The 17963-nt window shown below is 40.2% G+C and overlaps 2 protein-coding genes and 1 long non-coding RNA gene across 7 annotated transcripts; all 3 read right to left on the bottom strand.

The window, feature by feature from the left end:
• Positions 1 to 1364: 1364 nt before the first annotated feature.
• On the bottom strand, positions 1365 to 5719 carry LOC135936789 (uncharacterized). 2 transcript variants are annotated; one of them, XM_065479739.1, is made up of 4 exons: positions 5569 to 5719; positions 3854 to 4159; positions 3112 to 3693; positions 1365 to 2950 (listed from the first exon to the last, which is right to left on the bottom strand). In XM_065479739.1, the coding sequence occupies exons 2-4, from the start codon at positions 4139 to 4141 to the stop codon at positions 2780 to 2782; spliced, it is 1041 nt and encodes a 346-aa protein (XP_065335811.1). In that variant the 5' UTR covers positions 4142 to 4159; positions 5569 to 5719; the 3' UTR covers positions 1365 to 2779. The 2 variants fall into 2 exon arrangements, with proteins under 2 accessions (XP_065335811.1, XP_065335812.1); XM_065479740.1 differs by lacking the exon at positions 5569 to 5719 and having other exon boundaries at positions 3854 to 4539.
• Positions 5720 to 8525: 2806 nt separating this feature from the next.
• LOC135937713 (protein yellow-like) lies at positions 8526 to 13998 on the bottom strand. Of its 4 annotated transcripts, none has more exons than XM_065480901.1 (4): positions 12811 to 13998; positions 11886 to 12223; positions 10730 to 11293; positions 8526 to 10400 (listed from the first exon to the last, which is right to left on the bottom strand). In XM_065480901.1, exons 2-4 carry the CDS (start codon positions 12207 to 12209, stop codon positions 10053 to 10055), a joined length of 1236 nt encoding a protein of 411 aa, XP_065336973.1. In that variant the 5' UTR covers positions 12210 to 12223; positions 12811 to 13998; the 3' UTR covers positions 8526 to 10052. The 4 variants fall into 4 exon arrangements, with proteins under 4 accessions (XP_065336973.1, XP_065336972.1, XP_065336974.1 ...); XM_065480900.1 differs by having other exon boundaries at positions 13814 to 13997; XM_065480902.1 differs by having other exon boundaries at positions 8526 to 9728; positions 10253 to 10400; positions 11886 to 13992.
• Positions 13999 to 14309: 311 nt separating this feature from the next.
• LOC135936944 (uncharacterized) lies at positions 14310 to 17601 on the bottom strand. Its single transcript, XR_010574409.1, has 5 exons — positions 17334 to 17601; positions 17060 to 17277; positions 16705 to 16949; positions 15861 to 15975; positions 14310 to 14943 (listed from the first exon to the last, which is right to left on the bottom strand). It is a non-coding gene; the product is annotated as an uncharacterized LOC135936944 (long non-coding RNA).
• Positions 17602 to 17963: the final 362 nt, after the last annotated feature.

Below are 17963 nucleotides of genomic sequence, written 5' to 3'. Positions count from 1 at the left end.
GTGCGTTCCTTCCTGCATGTTTTAGTGTAGCGCGTTATGTTATCTCTCTCGCTGCTCTCGTCTGCCACCGCTGTGAAGGTCGAACTGAATGACGAGATTTTTTGTTATTGTTTCATGCGTGCCGGGAGGAAAAATAAATGCGGCCGACAGACCCACCGACCGACTGACTGACTGAGATTTTATCGCTGCTTAAATGATGCACGAAAACACGGCAACAATTTAAAAATAACCATGCTGGAGATCAATAAACAATTTGTCCAACAATGTGCAACAGTCAAAAAGACCTTACTAAAAATTCTAATTTTCTCAAAAATTTAAATTAATGTTGGCTTAAACTTAATTCTAAGGAACGAGTTCATGCTTTGTAATTGAAAACCAGCATTTTCTCTTTAAAGACCGTCTTTGACGAATTTTCTGAGCTCACCAATCGATTCCTGAGGGTCGAATTAGGTACAGTAGATATTTTTCACAACCAAAATGTCCAGAACGACGTGCGAATTTTTTTCCCGCCAAAACAATTTGTACGTATTTGCGAGAACTGCGCATGCGTGAGAGCTGGTTTGAGCACTTGCAGGGAGACCGCCTGTACAAATGACTTCTTTGTCACATCCAGCCAGCTCTCACGCATGCGCAATTCTCGCAAATTCGTTTATATTGTTTTGGCGGGAAAAAAATTCGCACGTCGCGCTGCACTTTTTTAACGGAAAAAATATCAATTCTAACTAATTCGACCCTCAGGAAACGATTGGTGTGCTCAGAAACGATGAGAAATAAATATTTTAAAAGAGTTAAAACAATTTAATAATTTTTCCAGTAAAAGAAAAATGTTTCTTGCCTTGTTTCATATTTCAACAATAATTGAGACGAAGAAAAAGAAGTCTATAATTATTTCCATTGTGTTTCGCAACATGTTTGACCTGCTTGGAATGAATTAAATTAGCCTGCTCTCCGATCGTCTTGAATTGGAGAAGCACGTCAAGGCAGCTCCGCTAATTGGACGCTCTCTCTCACTCACTCTGCATGCCATGCGGCGTGTGTTGATGCTAAAAATCGCACTGATTTGTTGCTGAAGCGTGAGCAATCCTCCCGCGCCAAGCTCTTGGGGCACCTTTACAAGTGCACCGCCGCGCGGCAAGCCACTCAAATCACTCACGCACGAGACCGTGATAGGTTTTGAGGCAGTTTCAAAATAGTTAAGGAAATTTGAAACAAAATGGCGATTATTAAGGAATAATAATTAGGGTAGGGATTATACATATGTAACGTGTTTTATTAGTTAATTAGCTAAAGAATTATTTATAGAAGAGGATAAATTTACGCCAAACAGCATCAGGATCGCACCTCAACAATGATATATACATAAAACTCTGTTAGCATTAAGGCATTCATTAATTTATCAGCAAAATCTAACTTTTGGTATTGTATTTTTTTGTCTATGGTGCCGGCTCAGTTAGCGAACATTTCAAATTGGCGTGCAAATGCAAACTGTTTTAATAGAGAATGGCAACAATATTCAACAACGAAGGTTTCCTTGAATATCTGACGATGAATAATGATGAAAAATTAATCGCGTCTTTATTTCCACTAGATGGACAGCTAAAAGAATTTTTTCAAAGACTCGATCGCGCCATTTTTCGTCAACAGGAACAATTTCAAATGTTCATATGGTGTAACACTTTACTTTCTTTCTCAAAATAGTAAGCCGCAACAATTGAAAATTGACCGCGAAAACATTTCTTTATATACATAAAAAAAGGAGTGAATTTATGGATAAAAAAATGTGATAAATCATGTAGTCAATACACATAGTTTGACTAGAACGCTGCTATGGAAGCAGCTGTTACAAACGTAGAGTGTTCGCTTACTGTGGCGCCACCGCCGTGAATTCTTTGTTTATAGTATTGACATAACTATTGCGAAAACTTACACCCAAGTTGATGGGTTTAATACTTTTAAGGATTAACTATGAAAAAGTGTTAGCTTTTAAAGAACACAATACATACGATGTATGCATTTCCTTATCATTATTTGTGCAGCAATGCAAGAGCCATGCCTCAGGCGATGAAACACAACGCAGATACAAACATCATTTTACAAACAAACAGTGCCGGAACAAAAGACATTTGATTTCCAGAAGCATGCACCAAACGCGAAAGCCATAAGGGATAAGGGGTTCGGACCGCTACACCACGAAACATTTTATAGCCAAGAAGAAAACGAAGATGAATAACACGCTCGGGTTGATTAGTTTTGTGCTTTGGGCAGAGTTTACCGCCACTTTGTTCTCTCCACCTGTAGCACGACCATCCAATTCTGAAATTGGCGTGCAAGCATTTGAAGCGTCAATTTCAGAGTGTTAAAAACAAAAAAGAAAGCGGAAATTAATTGTTGATTGTTAGGAATATAGCAAAAAATTCACAATGTGAAAAACATATCTCAGTTAAGTGGTAGTTATTATATACAGTGGAAATTTAAAAATCATTAATATTTTCTGAATTTTTTGCTTGTGTGCCGTTGAATTTGCAAATTGCTCTACTCTACTGTCAAGCAGGTTGCATATTCACTGACATTAGTGTTTGAAGATTTAACTGGCAAAAATTTTATTGAGATTTTAATATGTGCAACTTTACAAAGGGGAAAATTAAAATTGCGGCGACTAATAAAACAAAAAATTGTTATGCCGACCCAGGCTGCAGCGGGAACATTTAGTTTTTGCAACAACCGTTTCAAAGTGCTCTTTTTTGGATTTTTTTCATTCTATTAAGTTGTCAAGGGAAATTTATTCAAAATTAAACTTACCTGACGAGGCGTTGATGGATGTTGCACTGTCTTCAACCCTAAAAAGCTCGAATTTTGGCACTCTTTTCTCATGAAACACCGTCATATAAAGAGTTCCACGTTCGTTCCAAGCGAAAGTAATCGGCCAAACAAATGAATTCAATCCAGCGACCTAAAACCAAAGCAATGCAACGGCTTGATGATTAAAGACACATTTTCGTATGAAAAAGGTGGGATAAATATTTTTTCTGTTCGAAAAATTATTTTGACCATTAAATACTCGTCAAAAAACCTCGAGCAAAATTCTTCTGTTATTTTAATTTGATGACCTACCTCATGAAAACGCTGCTCTTTGAATGGCTCGGAGGTGTTCCAAGAGGAAGTGTAATTCTTCCACAAAAAGCTGGCATGCAAGGTGTCATGGTTGTCCATCTCCATTTTATTTGGTATTGCACTCCATTTTCCGATTAGTTTCGGATTTGCAGTTCGAGTTCCGTTGCGGAGAGCGGCGACGGAAATTGAATACAGTTCAGTGGAGTCGTATTTGCTGAAGTAGAGCTGTCTCACCGGTTCCTGACCCTCAGAGGACAGCGCAATGGAAAAAACCTCGGTTCCAGGTGTGTAAGCAATCCAAGATTCATTTCTTTCCGAACTGTACACGACAATGTGTTGTTTATTAACCCGCGAGATGTAGGCGAAATATTTGCCGTTGGGAGTTTCCTGAATCACCAAGTCATGCATCGGTCCGTGAAAAGAAAACCGATGAATTAGCTTGATTTGATTCTTGTTCTTCATGTCGATTGCCCATATTTTGGCATTGCAATGGAAGCTACCCTCATCGAGCATCAACAGCCTTCCAAAGGATTCCACTCGAATCCCTGCCGCTACTTCAAATTTGTCGCAGTTTCCATATTCCTGCAAAAACACAAAGAGAAATTGGTTGGATCTTTTTTTATTTCGATGCAGCAAACCGCATTCGCTTTTTGCAACTTAAGCTCATTGTCAAACCCTATTAAGCACAGCGATTTAGAGCAACTAAGGTAGAACGAATAGAATTTATTTCTGCCATACTTACATGCATGTCCGACGAAGGGAATGGAATGAACTTTGCGGACGCGTCGTTCATCAGCAAAGACACCAAAGTTACTGACGTGCCTTTCAACTTCTCTACGCTGAAGATCATCTTTTCTTCGAAGACAGCCATGTGAACGAGTACAAGATTGTCTGTTTTGGAAATTCCATCTTGCAGGGTATGTGGCCTGCTCGCCAATTTATCAGGCCACTCGGTGACTCTCGTGAAGTTCACGGCGGTGGTCAGCGAAATGGAAAGAAGAATGGTGACGAAGGAGAAGACTAGATTCATGTTTCCAGCCTCTCCCAACTGTTCACAAAAGGCAGCAAGCGTTATTTTGAGAAAATTTTGACTATTTGCAAAGGGAAAAATAAATTGTTATAGTCTATTGCGCCAAAACTAGCAGATAATGGAGTGCAATTTAGTATATTTGTGTAAAAGCCGTTACTTATCCATTTGTGTCGAGATTGAAATAAAAAAATATATATTTTCCTCAACTGATTGCAGTTAAGAAGAGAATGTGGCACTGGAATAAAAATTTATAGAAGAAAAACGCGGTGTTATCGCATCTCCATTTATTCAAACGCCATAGTCTTAAACGTTGCGATTGTTTTTTTTTAAACATTCCTCTCCACTGGGTGGCAAATGTAGTTTTACGTTTCCTGGTGTGTCAAGTCACCGCGACTGAGTGCGCGCGTCGGCGGAGAGGAGAAAAAAGTCTGGCAACATTAAAGTCGTGCGCTCATTCAGAAGCGACGATAAAGAGACTTGCAATGATCTGCGTGCGCCTCGTAATAATTATTTCTCTTCTAGAAACGGGCACTTCGAAAGCAAAAGACGAGCACCGCCTTTTTCTCTCTTGTCTCGACTTTTGGGTCAACTGAAAATTAATTAAATTCGTTAAATATAAAAGCGATACTGTCAAATTCAGATTCGCAAAGGTTAATGATTTTATATGAGGTTATCATTTAAGTAAAATAGAATTAAACATTATTTAACCAGCGGAGATAATCTCGAGTGATGATTATGATGCTCTCTGATGCCACTCTGTTAAGGTAATGATTTAATTCTGTGAGAATTTAAATTTTAAGCTAAAAAAACTTCTTAACCGAGAGAGAAAAAAAAGAATCTGAGCGAGTTGAAGGCGCCGGCGAACAGCTGTGGACGAGTCAGTGAGAATGTAGCACAAGGTCATGGTTGCGCGCGCGCGTGTTGCTTATTTTCCTTCCACGCGTCGCGTTTCGGCCGGGCCCAGGCGCCGTGGGGGTTGCTCCGGGGGTGGCAATCGCACCCCCACCACCACGTGCTGGCCTTGACGGAGGCCGCGTGCTTTATGCCGGGCCCACGAGGCTCCCGGAGCCGCCGTCCGACGGCCCAAACTGCTTTTACGAACTACAATTGCGCCTATTATTTCACTGGGTGGTTTATCGAGTTGCAAATGAACATGACCGACGAATTTTCTCAATAATTGTAATGTAAATAATGTAAACTCAGGATATTATTAATTTATTTATTACTAGAGACAAGTAATCACACACAAAACGCCCGTAATTTTTGCATTGAGAAGCGAGGGCGCCGGCAAAGCCGCAAATAAAAACTACGGATTGAATTTGTGTGTAAAAACGCAAAACGGAAGAAAATCTTTGGGCGCCTCGCATACAACTACTGTATTTTTAAGAGTTTGAATCCGCTGGTAGAGAATAAAATAGCGAACTTACCTCGCGGGCGTGCGTCTCGCGTGGCTCCTCTTCTCTTTGTGTGGCGGTGTGGTGTTGCTGGCCGGTGTGTTTGCCTCCGCACGGGAGTCACGTGATGACATAATATGTGTCAAAATAAAGACGTTTGGTCTTGGTGTCGCGCCGTGTTCGCCAACGCTGATTTAATTTACAAAAATCCCTTCCGCATCACATTTGATTTAGATGCCAGTGATTCATGGCTTTCAAAAAAATTATCTCCACGTGTACAAGATAAAGGACTGGGTGGCAACTGCACGACGTTTACAGGTTTGTCTTAAAATTTATCGCCGCAATTGATTGTGCGCGAGTGCGCGCCGGCGGAGAGAAATGAAAAATAATCTGGCAACATAGCAAAAGCGATCACTCGCTCTCTCGTTGAAGACCATAAAAGGAAAGAGGAAATAAATACACACAAAGGGTTAAATAACACATGTATCTGTCACAAAATTGTTGCGCTGTGGAACAGAAATGCAAATTATATTCGAGTCTTAAGAGAATTTTTGTCGTTCGCTTGATTTTGTTGTCTCTTAAAACTAATACGCATGCCGCGGCGATTTTTCAGAGTTAAAAAGGCCACTTACACCGTTTGTAGCTCAACACAAAGTGGCCCCGCGACCAAAACGCGCTTCCTTATCTTTCCGGGTTAAAAAATCGCACAAAAGGCAAAAATATGAACACGAAACCCGGCCAATCAACGCCTCTTGGTGCGGAATGAAGTGTCCAGCAGTCAAAATCAGCCTACAGACCAAAGGCGAATTAAAAAAAATTAATAAAAATAAATCATGTGTCTTTCTGCGCGGGATTTGGGGGCTTTGGGGGCGGACAATGGTATTTTTTTTAATTCGGTCCAAGCAGAATTTTACGGCGAGTCTAACGAATATTGGTTTTAGCCTCTACAACCCATAGGAGCCGAGTTAAAAATTTTTAAAGGTTAAAAAACGTTGTATGTGACATTACAAAGTTTTGGTTTTTGGGGTCTTGCCGGGGCCCTATGGGCCGCAGGACGATGATTCTTGCACCAGTTGATGCCCCTTAATGATACACGTCCACCCGTGTCCTGTTTTTCAAAATTTGACAATTTTTCGATTTACTAGGATTTTTTAAAGCGTTGATTTTTGCACATAGCCAAACTTTCCGAAGGGCATGAAAATAATTAAGAGTTGAAATTAATTAAATCGACATATGGAGCTTCTGAGGAATTAAATTACCCGTCTTTTGGCACTAAATTCATCCATTTATCTCAAATATTGAAGGACGAGTGGCGTTTGGCGCAAGACCAAACGTGGATACAAAAATTGAAAAAATCCGATCTCAGGGTGGAGCACCCTGAAAAAGGTCATCGAGGTAGTACAGGTGGTAGGGCTTGTCGAGACGATTCGTTTGAGACCTCATGACTTGGAATCCATCAAACCGTTGAATTTTAACAAAAATAAAACCATTTTTGCCTGTGCACTTCGTCGATGGCGGAAATTCTGCAAAAATTAAATTTAATTTTTCTATGGGCCCGAATAACCTCAAAATTGGTCTCCAGACCGGCGTCGGGCCTGCATGTGCGATGAAACCGCAATGATCTGGATCCCCGTGCGGGGCAAAATTTAAATCCAATGCTATCCTTAAGGAGAATATCCAAAAAATACGTTTTTCAAACTTGAAAAGTCTACTCGTCCCAGAGTTTTGATCTTATCCTTTTGATATATAAAATTCCCCGATGAAATTCGCGTCGAAGATGATTTCAGCGTGATGAATTTTTGTCCTGGACCGGAGTTATATAGAAAGAGTTTTGCTAAAATTTTGACATTTTCCAAAATTCAGACCTTTGAAATATCGCAGTAATTCGAAAAATCGTCTGATTTTTGAAAACTGCCCACGAGTGGACGCATCCTACCAAGGGGCATCGATTGGTGCCAGAATCATGGGCCCCCAGCCCATAGGGCCCTTCCCGGGCCCCAAAAACCAAAATTTTGTAATGTCCAATTCACGTTTGTTTCACCTTGAAAAATAGATAACTTGACTTCTATGAGTCGTACAGCCTAAATCCAATGTTAGTTGCACTCCTGATAAAATTCTGCGTCCCCGTATGAATTCAAAAGCGGCCCCCGTACGCCCCTGCTGCGTGAAAACCCTTCAAAATCTGCAAAAAAAAAATCCTTTTAATTTTGATTTTTGTATTAATTCACTTATGGGCCGGAGTGTTCGTGACTTTATTTTCCTTCATTTGGCACCAAGAGGCGTTGACTGGCTGGGGTTAGCACCAAAATTCTCGTTTATGCAATTATTATTAACGACGAGAAATTTTTAAAAAAATTAAAGATTCTGGTTCATTTCCAAGATATTTAATAATTTTTCCAACAAAAGAGAAGATTGCCTTGTTTAATATTTCAACAATTATTGAGACGAAGAAAAAGAAGGCTATAATTATTTCTATTATTTCGCAACATGTTTGAGCTGCTTGGAACGAATTAAATTAAATTAGCCTGCTCTCCGATCGTCTTGAATTGAAGATGCACGTCAAGGCAGCTCCACTAATTGGACGCTCTCTCTCACTCGCTCACTCTCTCTGCATGCTATGCGGCGTGTGTTGATGCTGAAAATCGCACTCATTTTTCGCTGAAGCGTGAGCAATCCTCCCGCGCCGAGCTTGAGGCATCTTTACAATTGCACGTACCGCCGCGCGGCACGCCAGCCGCTACACACACGCACGGGACCGTGATAAATTGGGATATATTTTCAAAAAAGCAAAGAAAATTTAACAAAAATAATAAAAAAAATTGGCGATTGCTCATATGAATATGCATTGCCAAAAAAGCCAAACTTTTCTAAGAATCACTTAAAATATTTCTTCATTTGAACTGACAATCATTTTTAGCCTGCTTGTAAAACTGCAATGGTTGCTGGAGGCAATTAAAAGGGGTTGTTCGTAGGGTAGAAAAAGGCTGTGGTTTTGTTTCAAGCTGCATTTATTTGTTTGTTTCGTGAACGGTTACAAGATTTTCACTGAAATATTAAGTATCAAAAAATCTCAGTTTTAATTATTCTTAATGGTTTATTAAACGCAAAATATGCGTGCATCACTCTACATCTAAAGGTTAATCAATTTTTACAAATTTTCGCTGCTTCTCTCAAAATAAGTTTTTTTGCTGTACACTTTTGGATTATGATATTTTTCACAAATATTAACCTCAGTTTTCATTAATTAATTGATTTAATATATCATATTTCTAAGAAAACGTGGCGGTTGTGTTAAGTATTCACATACAAGTGACCAGAAAACCGTGTTTTCATTAAGGCACTTGTCTTTCTCACTAATTGCGGTTGAGCTATAGAATTTAGCAATTTAGCTTGGTATAACTTTTCCACTAGTATGGAGAGATAGTGTAGTGACTGCTAAAAGAGCTGATTTGAAAGACTTGATCGCGCCATTTCTCGTCAACAGGAAAAGATTCAAATGTGTTATCTTAAAAATCTTTTCTATTAACGAAGTAAAACTTTTATTTTGAATAATTAATAAATCCATCCGTTTCTTCGTGTCTCCCAACATGAAATCCTTAATTATTCCGCTGCGAATCTTAAACTATATCTCAAACAATTGAAAATTGACCGCGAAAACATTTTTTTATACGAAAAAGGAGTGAATTGCAGTGGTTACAATTTTTTATAAATTATGTAGTCAATACAGAGTTCAACTAGAACGCTGCTGGAAGCAGCTGTTAATAACCTAATGTTAACTTAATTAGGTGCCACCGCTAATTCTTTGTTAATAGTACATGCATATGTTGAGATAACTTACCCCTCTATGTTAACGGTTGAATACTTTAAAGGATTAATCGGGAAAAAATGGTTAATAATGTGCGTTTCCTATTTTCCTATTTGTGCTACAATGCGAGAGCCATGCCTAAGGCGATGAAGAACAAAAGTTATGAGATACAAACAGAACTTTACTAAGGTTGTTAACTACTAAAGAAATTTGGTTTGCCACAAACATGCACCAAACAGGAGAGCAATGAGGGGTGCAGGGCGCTACATCAAGAAATAGCTAGCCAGGACCAAGAGGAAAACGAAGAGCACGCTCGGGATGGTTAGTTTTGTGCTTTGGGCAGCATCCACCGCAACCTTTTCCTCTCTACCACTACCACCATTCAATTCTGAAATTGGCATTCGAAACGTTCATTATAGTGTTAAAAACAAAAAATAACGCGAAAATTAATAGATTATTTGGTTATTGTATTATATATTAAAATGTAGCAAAATGCAAGTAGAAGCACAGTGTGAAAAACATATCTCAGGTATAAGTGGTAACTATTTTAATCATTAAAATATGCAGTTGAATAATAATAATAACCATTAATATCTCGCAGAGTACAAGTTCTGAATTTTTTGTTTGTTAAGAATTTGTAACTTGATCTACTCAACTGTCCAGTAGGTTTTGTATACTCATTATTATTATTAGCTTTTAAACAGATAAAAATTTAATTGGGATGAATAACTATGAGTGAAATTTTACTAGAAAAAAATTGAAATGCCAGCAGCCTAGGCTGCAGTTGATTAGTCAGTTTAAACAATAGTGCATGGATAAAAAGTGCTCTCTGATTAGCTCTAAATACAAATAAAAATATGTTTTTTTGGCTTAAAAAAGTAGTTAAGCGAAATGGGATTAGTGGAAACTTACCTGACGAGACCTTAAAGGATTTTGCACGGAATTTGAATTTCGAAAGCAAGTACTTTGGCTCTCCTTTTATCTTGAGCATGAACCTCCAAAGAGTTCCATTTTGGTCTTTGGCAAGAGTGAACGGCCTTGCAGAGGTCAATCCAGCATCCTAAAACCAAACAATGCACCAACTCGATGAGTAAGATATTATACTGAGTGGATGATAAGTAAAAATTGTATTATATTTAAATGCATTTTAAGGTTAAATTTTTGTTCGTATTTGAAAATTTCATTTCGCGTAAACTAGGCTAAGTTCAAGATCATTAAATTAAAAACAATGGTGGTACTTTAGCATTAAATTTGCCATGACACTAAAAGTCTGCTTCCTCTCCCTTTTCTTTTAAAATAAATTTCCTTTTAATTCCATTCAAAAACCAAAGCTAGGGACTTTCGCAAAATTATTCGGTTCTCAAATGTTATTTTAAAATGTTGACCTACCTCATAAATACGCTGCTCCTCAAATGGCTTGGAGGTGTCCCAGAATATTATGTAATTCTGCTCCAGAACTGTGGCAACCAAGATCCCTTGGTTGTCCATCAGCATGCTATATGGCTCTGCACTCCACTCTCCGATTAGTTTTGGATTTGCAGTTCCAGTTCCATTACAAAGTTCAGCAACGGGAATCGAATACAGCCGATTCAAGAAGCTGAGGTAGAGCTCTCTCGATTCCTTAGGGGACATGGCAATGGAATAGGGTCCTATTCCTGGCGTGTACACCATCCAAGTTTTTTTTCTTTCGAAACTAAACACGACAATGTGGTGTTGACCCAACCCCGTGATGTAGGCAAATGTTCCTTCGGGGGTTTCGTCAAGCGCCAAGTCGTGTATCGATCCGTGAAATGTGAACCGGTGAATCAGTTTCGTGCGTTTCTTGCTGATCAATTCTATGGTCCATATTTTGGCATTGCAATTTTCGCTACCGTTGTCCAGCACCCACAGCCTTCCGTGCGCATCTACTTGCAATCCCTTTGCTTCTTCAATGTAATTGCAGATCCCAGGTTTCTGCAAATACAGGAATTTATTGATTATAATACTCATTTACAAACAATATATATTCTAATTCTGCCATCCTATTTCCACCCTGACAGATTTTGACAAATTATTTTCAAAGTTCTTCGCAATTGAACGTACCAGCAAAATTTCTTTCAAGGCAATATGCGTACCAAAATGCAAAGGTGTGTAAATGATAGCTATTATATTGGTGACCATGATTTTCTCTCATTGTATAACCTCTAATTAAATTACAAAAAAAAATGGTACCTGGTATGTATATTAACATGAGAATGGCCATTGACGTACTTGATTATATTAATCTGCTAGTTTAGCTAGATAATATTTGCATAAGCAGACCAGTCTTGAATTTATTAAAAGTTATTTAACACAAAGTTTTCCTCAGCAGAGTATTTTCTTGAATTCGTGCAAAACTTATGAATAAGGCTCGCGGTAACTAGTGAAAAAACTGGCGCAGTTAAAGTTACCCTTGTTTGTCATTCTTATACCTAATTTTGTGCACAGGGGTTGCTTCTCTTTAGCAGATCAATGACAGCTTCCCCATTAAAACATACAACGAATAGCATTTAATTTTTCTACTTACATTCATTTCCCTTGAAGGAAATGGAGTGAGCTTCGGAGGTTCAGAGGACGCGCTGCTGGTCGGCAAAGACACCAGACTCGCCGGAATGGAAATATGGTGTTTATACAGGCTGAGTAAGATCATTTCTCCGTAGACAGCCATGAAACGAGGATCAAGACTCTCAGTATTGAAAGTTTCATCTTCCAAGATCTGTGTACTGCCCGGTGCGAAAGATGGCTCGTAGTCCAATTGTTTCCACTGGAAGACCGGAGTGAAGTTGAAGTAGGCGATGGTGTGCGGGGATGAAAAGTCGAGCGATAAATTTCCTAATGAGGTCGAAGTCATGCTTCCAACTGTTTCTGAAAGGGACGAAAATAAAAATTTTATGAGTCATATATTAAGAAAATTCTGAAAAAGCGAAAAGCGGGACGCACAACAGCACCCTAAATTGTAGGAAACTATCATTACGAAATACAATTCAATCTAATATTACAGATTATTAACTTCACAAGTAAGACTTTACAGGTCAAATTCAAACAAAACTCTTTGTACTGAAAACTCTTAGCCTCTAAATTCACGTGCTCGGTTAGGTAACTGTCGCCAAGCGATCAAACTAATAAAAATTCCAAAGGTATATGATACACAAATCCTCGAGCTACGCTTATCCAAAATCTCCGCTCTAATAACTAACAATAAGGAGAGTAGATCTAACAGACTTGCCTTTCACAGGATTTACCACGAAATAAACGCCAAAACTGCAGCAGAACGTGCACACGTCCGTACTCTACTACGATTAGAAGCCAATAAGAGACAGAAAAATAAGCAAATGAAGCAAATGGCGACGTCTCTAATGCTAAGCTAAAACGGTCGTTTTTACGCGGGAAACCTGGGCGCAGTGCGCACACGCCTCTAAGAGCCTGGATCGCCATAATATCAGCTGACTCACGTGATTGTCAGGCGATCGGGTGTGCAGTATTTCACGTTACGCGTTGTGCTAGGTGATTAAAGGCGCAATCGTTATCTCAATGATTCCTATACTTGTCGTTTAGCGTAATTTTAAATGTCGATGTTGTTCTAGTGCGGTGTTTTAACGTGTTAAGACATGTTTGTGTTTAGAATTGAGAAGAAGAGTTCAAGTACATAAGTTGGTGACAAGCAAAACAATAACAAAGCCGAGAGAGAAGGAGGCGTTACGGTGGTTCATGCATGCGCACGAGTCTACAAATACCGGTTTTCACATGAATATTACCGGTTTAACTGATCAAATGGCATAAGCATTGTAGGAAATAGGAAACGAAACATTGTTATAATGATACCGGTTGTGATAACTTTATTTTAACCGGCGATGGTGATTGGCTAGTAGCTGGACGCTTGACCTGCGCTTGACTCGACAAAATTGTAAATAAACAATGATAACACTACTAGCTGTGTATGCACCGGTATGCATTTAAACAATCAATTTATTGTTTACTAGGAATCAGTCGCGTTGCTTCACAACATACTAACACCGTGCAAATAAAGCTGACGTGCATATAGTAGGGTATCAGCTCTGATACCGAATGTCGCCTCCTAGTATTATCTCTTATCTCCTTATATGCTGGCAGAATAATCAGTAATATACACAACAATGAAATTGTATTGTTTGAAATATTGAGAGAATTTACATTGCTTCTATAGTGCACAGAGTCAAATTAATGGCGTCGGATCAATCACACACACACACACCCGGCTTTTGCACGCCAATCAACTCGGATCTTCCGTAATTAGTTAAAAAAATCAGTTTAATGTGTCAAAGATAGCCAGACGAGGAACCGAGCAAGCGAAATTAAGCCAAAAATACGTATCTACCAAAAGAGAGGGTGAAAAAGCAAGAAAGCCGCTCGCGACTTTCCGCTCGGATTGTGATTGAAGAAAAAATAGTTGGGCAAAGCTGTGCAGTTTTAACGTACGTGTATGGAGTAACTAAATCCGTCGATATCAAAAAATTTGATTACACTAGGTCTAAAGCACCGTAAAAGTGAAGAATACTCCAGATCAACTTAACACGAAAGGCCTGGACAGCAACATAAAATCCATGATGGCGCTAGCGCACCTCCCAAAGCTGGAGTAAGGAGAGGAGTTAAAGGCCGTAGCCTGCTATTGGCCAGTCAAGTACTTCACTAATCGTCACTCAGCTCGCTTCTAAACACTTTCCTCACAAAGCCTGCTAATGGGCTTGTGATTGGTTGAAAAATCAGAATAACCATTGGGTCCTTTTTTCAGCGAGCGGCGCGAAAGGCACGAGGGAGCCAGCATAAGAACGTATTCCAGTCTGTTGTCTTTTACACTAATCATACAAAGACGGAGTTGAAGGCCAAGGGTCGGCACAGACAGAATAAATAGTCCAGTTTCTCTAAGAGTTAGCAAACTATGAAAACTGCAAACTGATTGAATAATTAACCTGGTTTTTATTAATTATGTTATTATCTTTGAATTCTCTGTATTTATCAAATGGAAAATTAGAAATTATTCACTTCCGTTTTACTGCTGCATGTTTTATAATGTGGAACGTAAGTGACTCTGACAATTATAAAAAGGCTTTCAATCGTGTTGATTATGTCAAATGCTAATTAATTAATACAACGCTATAGCGATATTGGCCATATTTACCGTTACGTTAATTATTAAAACGCAGACGAAACTTTGACAAAAATGCTTAATTAATACTGTGGCTGTACGCTAGGTGTTGCTCGGCAGAGGTCGGAAAACCATCTCAGAGGAAGCCCAAATGCAGCCTCTCCGATCGCTCGGGGGAGGGTGCATTTAGCTGCCAGTTTTACGCGTCAGCCAGTGGTTGGTTCAGACAAATCGTGCGCTGAGGGCGTGAAAATCAAACGTTAAAGTTAAACAGTGCTTGTCTTACGCTTCCAAAATAAATGCCAATTCTGTAAAATATACGGTGCTCTTGACTGTAGATATTGGCGCCTGGTCATGGCGCCTCTAAGGTCAGTAACAGGCCACAGAGCGTCACAACACTTAATATCTGTGCTTGACTATGAACATATGACAAATAATGGGTTCCGGCTGCTGGAATTAGACCCTGAAAGCAGAGAAAAAACAGCGATTACTTTTCATCATTGAGTACACATCTTTGCCGCATGAGTTATGGACTTAAAAATGGACCAACCGAGTACAGGAATCGTTTAAGGACTTAAAAGAACATGGGATCAAAATATTTGTTGACGAATTTTGTATCCACCCATGAAGTGACTGGAATTGCTCCAATTGCTGGACACGGTTCTATCGTGAGCAGAGAAAATGACACGTTGTTTGGTGCAGAAAAATGTCAACTGTTTTGCAGGCAAGTGGTCTATCAGTGGGCTTAGTCACGATCGATCACTTAAAGCCAGCTTTCATCGAATCGGACAAGACGCCAGAGCCGCGTCCGAAACCAGCAACAGAAGTAATTGCACCTGCACAACAGAAAAACAACCCTAATATAGCACCGCCTCCGCCCAACAACCCACCAACGGCGTCTTCGCGCGCCCGGTGTCATCAGTTCTCTCAACCCAGCCAGCCTGCAGTTTGGGCGTGTGGTGCGTCCTGCGCTTCGCTCTGGGGCCCCTGTGGCCTCCAGCCTTAAAGCAGGAGTCCCTTATGGGGACCGCCGTTAAGGTTCCCTGTGTGGCCAGGTTCGCCCATGTTATCCGATCGCGGTGTTATTGGGACCCTGGTTTCAGCATTCGTGCTAGTACAGTGCACGCCCTTCTCGGTCCTCGGACAGGGATAAAAAGCAAAAAATAAAAAACGTATCTTGGATTCATGTTATTAAAAAATGGGATACATCCCGACAGTGAAAAGTCAAGGCAATATAATATTGAAATTGCCAGAGCCACACATGCTAAAGTAATATGCAATTATTATCGGTGATCAATTCCACGATTCTATGATTGCTGCACCAACGCAGAAAGGAAGAAGCCAAAATTTGTGCGGGACGAAATACTATAGGAAGCTTACAAGAACTTTGTTGCAAGCTCTGGCGGAGGCGACGATGTTGAGGTGCCCAGATTTCGCTCAACCTTTCAGGTTGACCACAGATGCAGGCGAGATTGCGGGAGCAGCAGTGCTGGCACTAGAAATAAATGGTGTATTATTTCCAATCGCTTATCGCGTAATTATTTGCTGTTCTGCAAAAAAATTAGTCCTAACAGTTGAATTGATGGGCTTTAGTATGGCGGTGGATCACTTTCGTGTGAATTTAGCAGGAAGGCCATTAACATTATTTTTTGTGCTCTTTATCCTTGTGCGAGAACCAGGAAGACGTGCACTCAGGGTTCGCCAATTTTGCAATGCGTAAAAATGCACCACTGGTTTTTCGCGCAAAAAACCGGCTGGAAAAACCCACCAGTCTTGGGTTTTTCCACATTTTTCCGAATTTAACCCGAAAATAGTCAATTTTCGCTTGAAAAGAGTCTGAAATTTCAGAAAATTATGCAGAGAGTTAAAATTTTCAATCTCTTGGTGGAACCAGTGGCTCTAATACTGATTTTGGTGTTTTTGAAAAATTCCTACTTCTGGTCATCCATCATTAGAATTTTTTATTTTCCATAAGAATGCATGTGTTTTGGAAAAATGCGCAAAATTGCAGAAAAACCCGCAAAAAAAGTTTTTTTGCAATGCAGTGGGTTTTTCCGGAAAAATGCGGGTTTTTGCGAACCCTGCGTGCTCTGTACTAGCACGAATGCTGAAGCCCGGGTTTCAATAAAACCGTTAACGGATAACACTAGCCCACTGCGAAAGGTCATGGGCCACTTGTCTCCGCACCGAGGAGACATTTTGAAATGCTTCTTACCTTTCTTACCATAATTCTAATCACGCATGCTGGAAAGGTGAAAACCAGCAAGTAGCGAGTTGGCCTAGAGTTATGTAGTCGGCAGGGATGCTTTCCAGGCGGTCACCCATCCAGCTACCGTGTGCAACGCATGCTGCTTAACTTCGGGGATCTACCGAGAACCGGTATATTTACGTCCAGCACGCTACACCGCGCAGATTTTTGGAGGTGGCACCTGCTGTAGCAACAGGCAGACGATGGTTGGCCAGGGGGATCTGCAAGAAGGAGATTGAGTCATAATAAAGATCAATAATAAGAGAACTTAAGGTGTCAGGTATGTGTATGGGGCCGTTTATAGTGTTAGAGAAGACGGGTCAAAAGTTACTTTCGACTTGCTGGATCCAGATACACTCAGCGGAACGGAATTTCTTATATGATGGTCGGCATCTTTTTGTAAGGTCGGACACATTCGGCCAACGCTGCAAGGCTGGCCGCGGGGGGATGCGCAGGCGGTCCAAAATGCTCCCAATGCAGACTTCATGGACCAAGAAGGGGACAGAGACGACGATGAGGAGTACCGGCAGCAAAAAACTGCTGAATGCCCTGCAAGAAGAAATAATGGTAGAAGAGCAACAACGAGCGAATGTAAGATCAAAAACCTGTGATACCGATGCCTGAGGAGGCTCAAGCAGAGGGCGGCTTCGGTTAAGGATGGTCGGCGGATCGCCATATCAGCGTACGCACGTGATTTTCTGGCCATCGGGTTTGCAGTAATTCTCGTTACGCGTTGTGATAGGCGATAAAAGGCACAACCGATATCGCAATGATTCCTTTACTTGTCGTTGAGTGTAATTTTAAATGTCGTTGTTTTTCTAGTTGTTGTTCTAGGTGTTTTAACGTGTTAAGACATAATGTTTGTGCTTAGAATTGAGAGGAAGAGATCGAGTAAGTTGGCGGTAAGCAACACAATAACAAAGGCGAGAGAGAAGGAGGCGTAACGGTGGTTCATGCATGCGCACGAGTCTACGAATACCGGTTTTCACATGAATATTACCGGTTCAAATGGTCAACTTGCATAAGCACTGTAGGAAATAGCAAACGCAATAACGTTATAAAGATACCGGTTGTGATAACTTTATTTTTACCGGCGATGGTGATTGGCTAAGTAAGGTCACGTGTAGTAGCTGGAAGCTTGACTCGACTGAATCGTAAATAAACAAACACCAGCCGTGTGTGCACTTGTATCTCGCTATTGCTACTTTATTATTATTACGATGGCCAACAAGGTC

The sequence above is a fragment of the Cloeon dipterum genome, chromosome 2 (genome assembly GCF_949628265.1).
Source record: "Cloeon dipterum chromosome 2, ieCloDipt1.1, whole genome shotgun sequence".
Taxonomy (NCBI): Eukaryota; Metazoa; Arthropoda; class Insecta; order Ephemeroptera; family Baetidae; genus Cloeon; species Cloeon dipterum.
The sequence above is the reverse complement of the archived record's forward strand: the minus strand, read 5'-3'. Positions and strand labels throughout refer to the sequence as shown.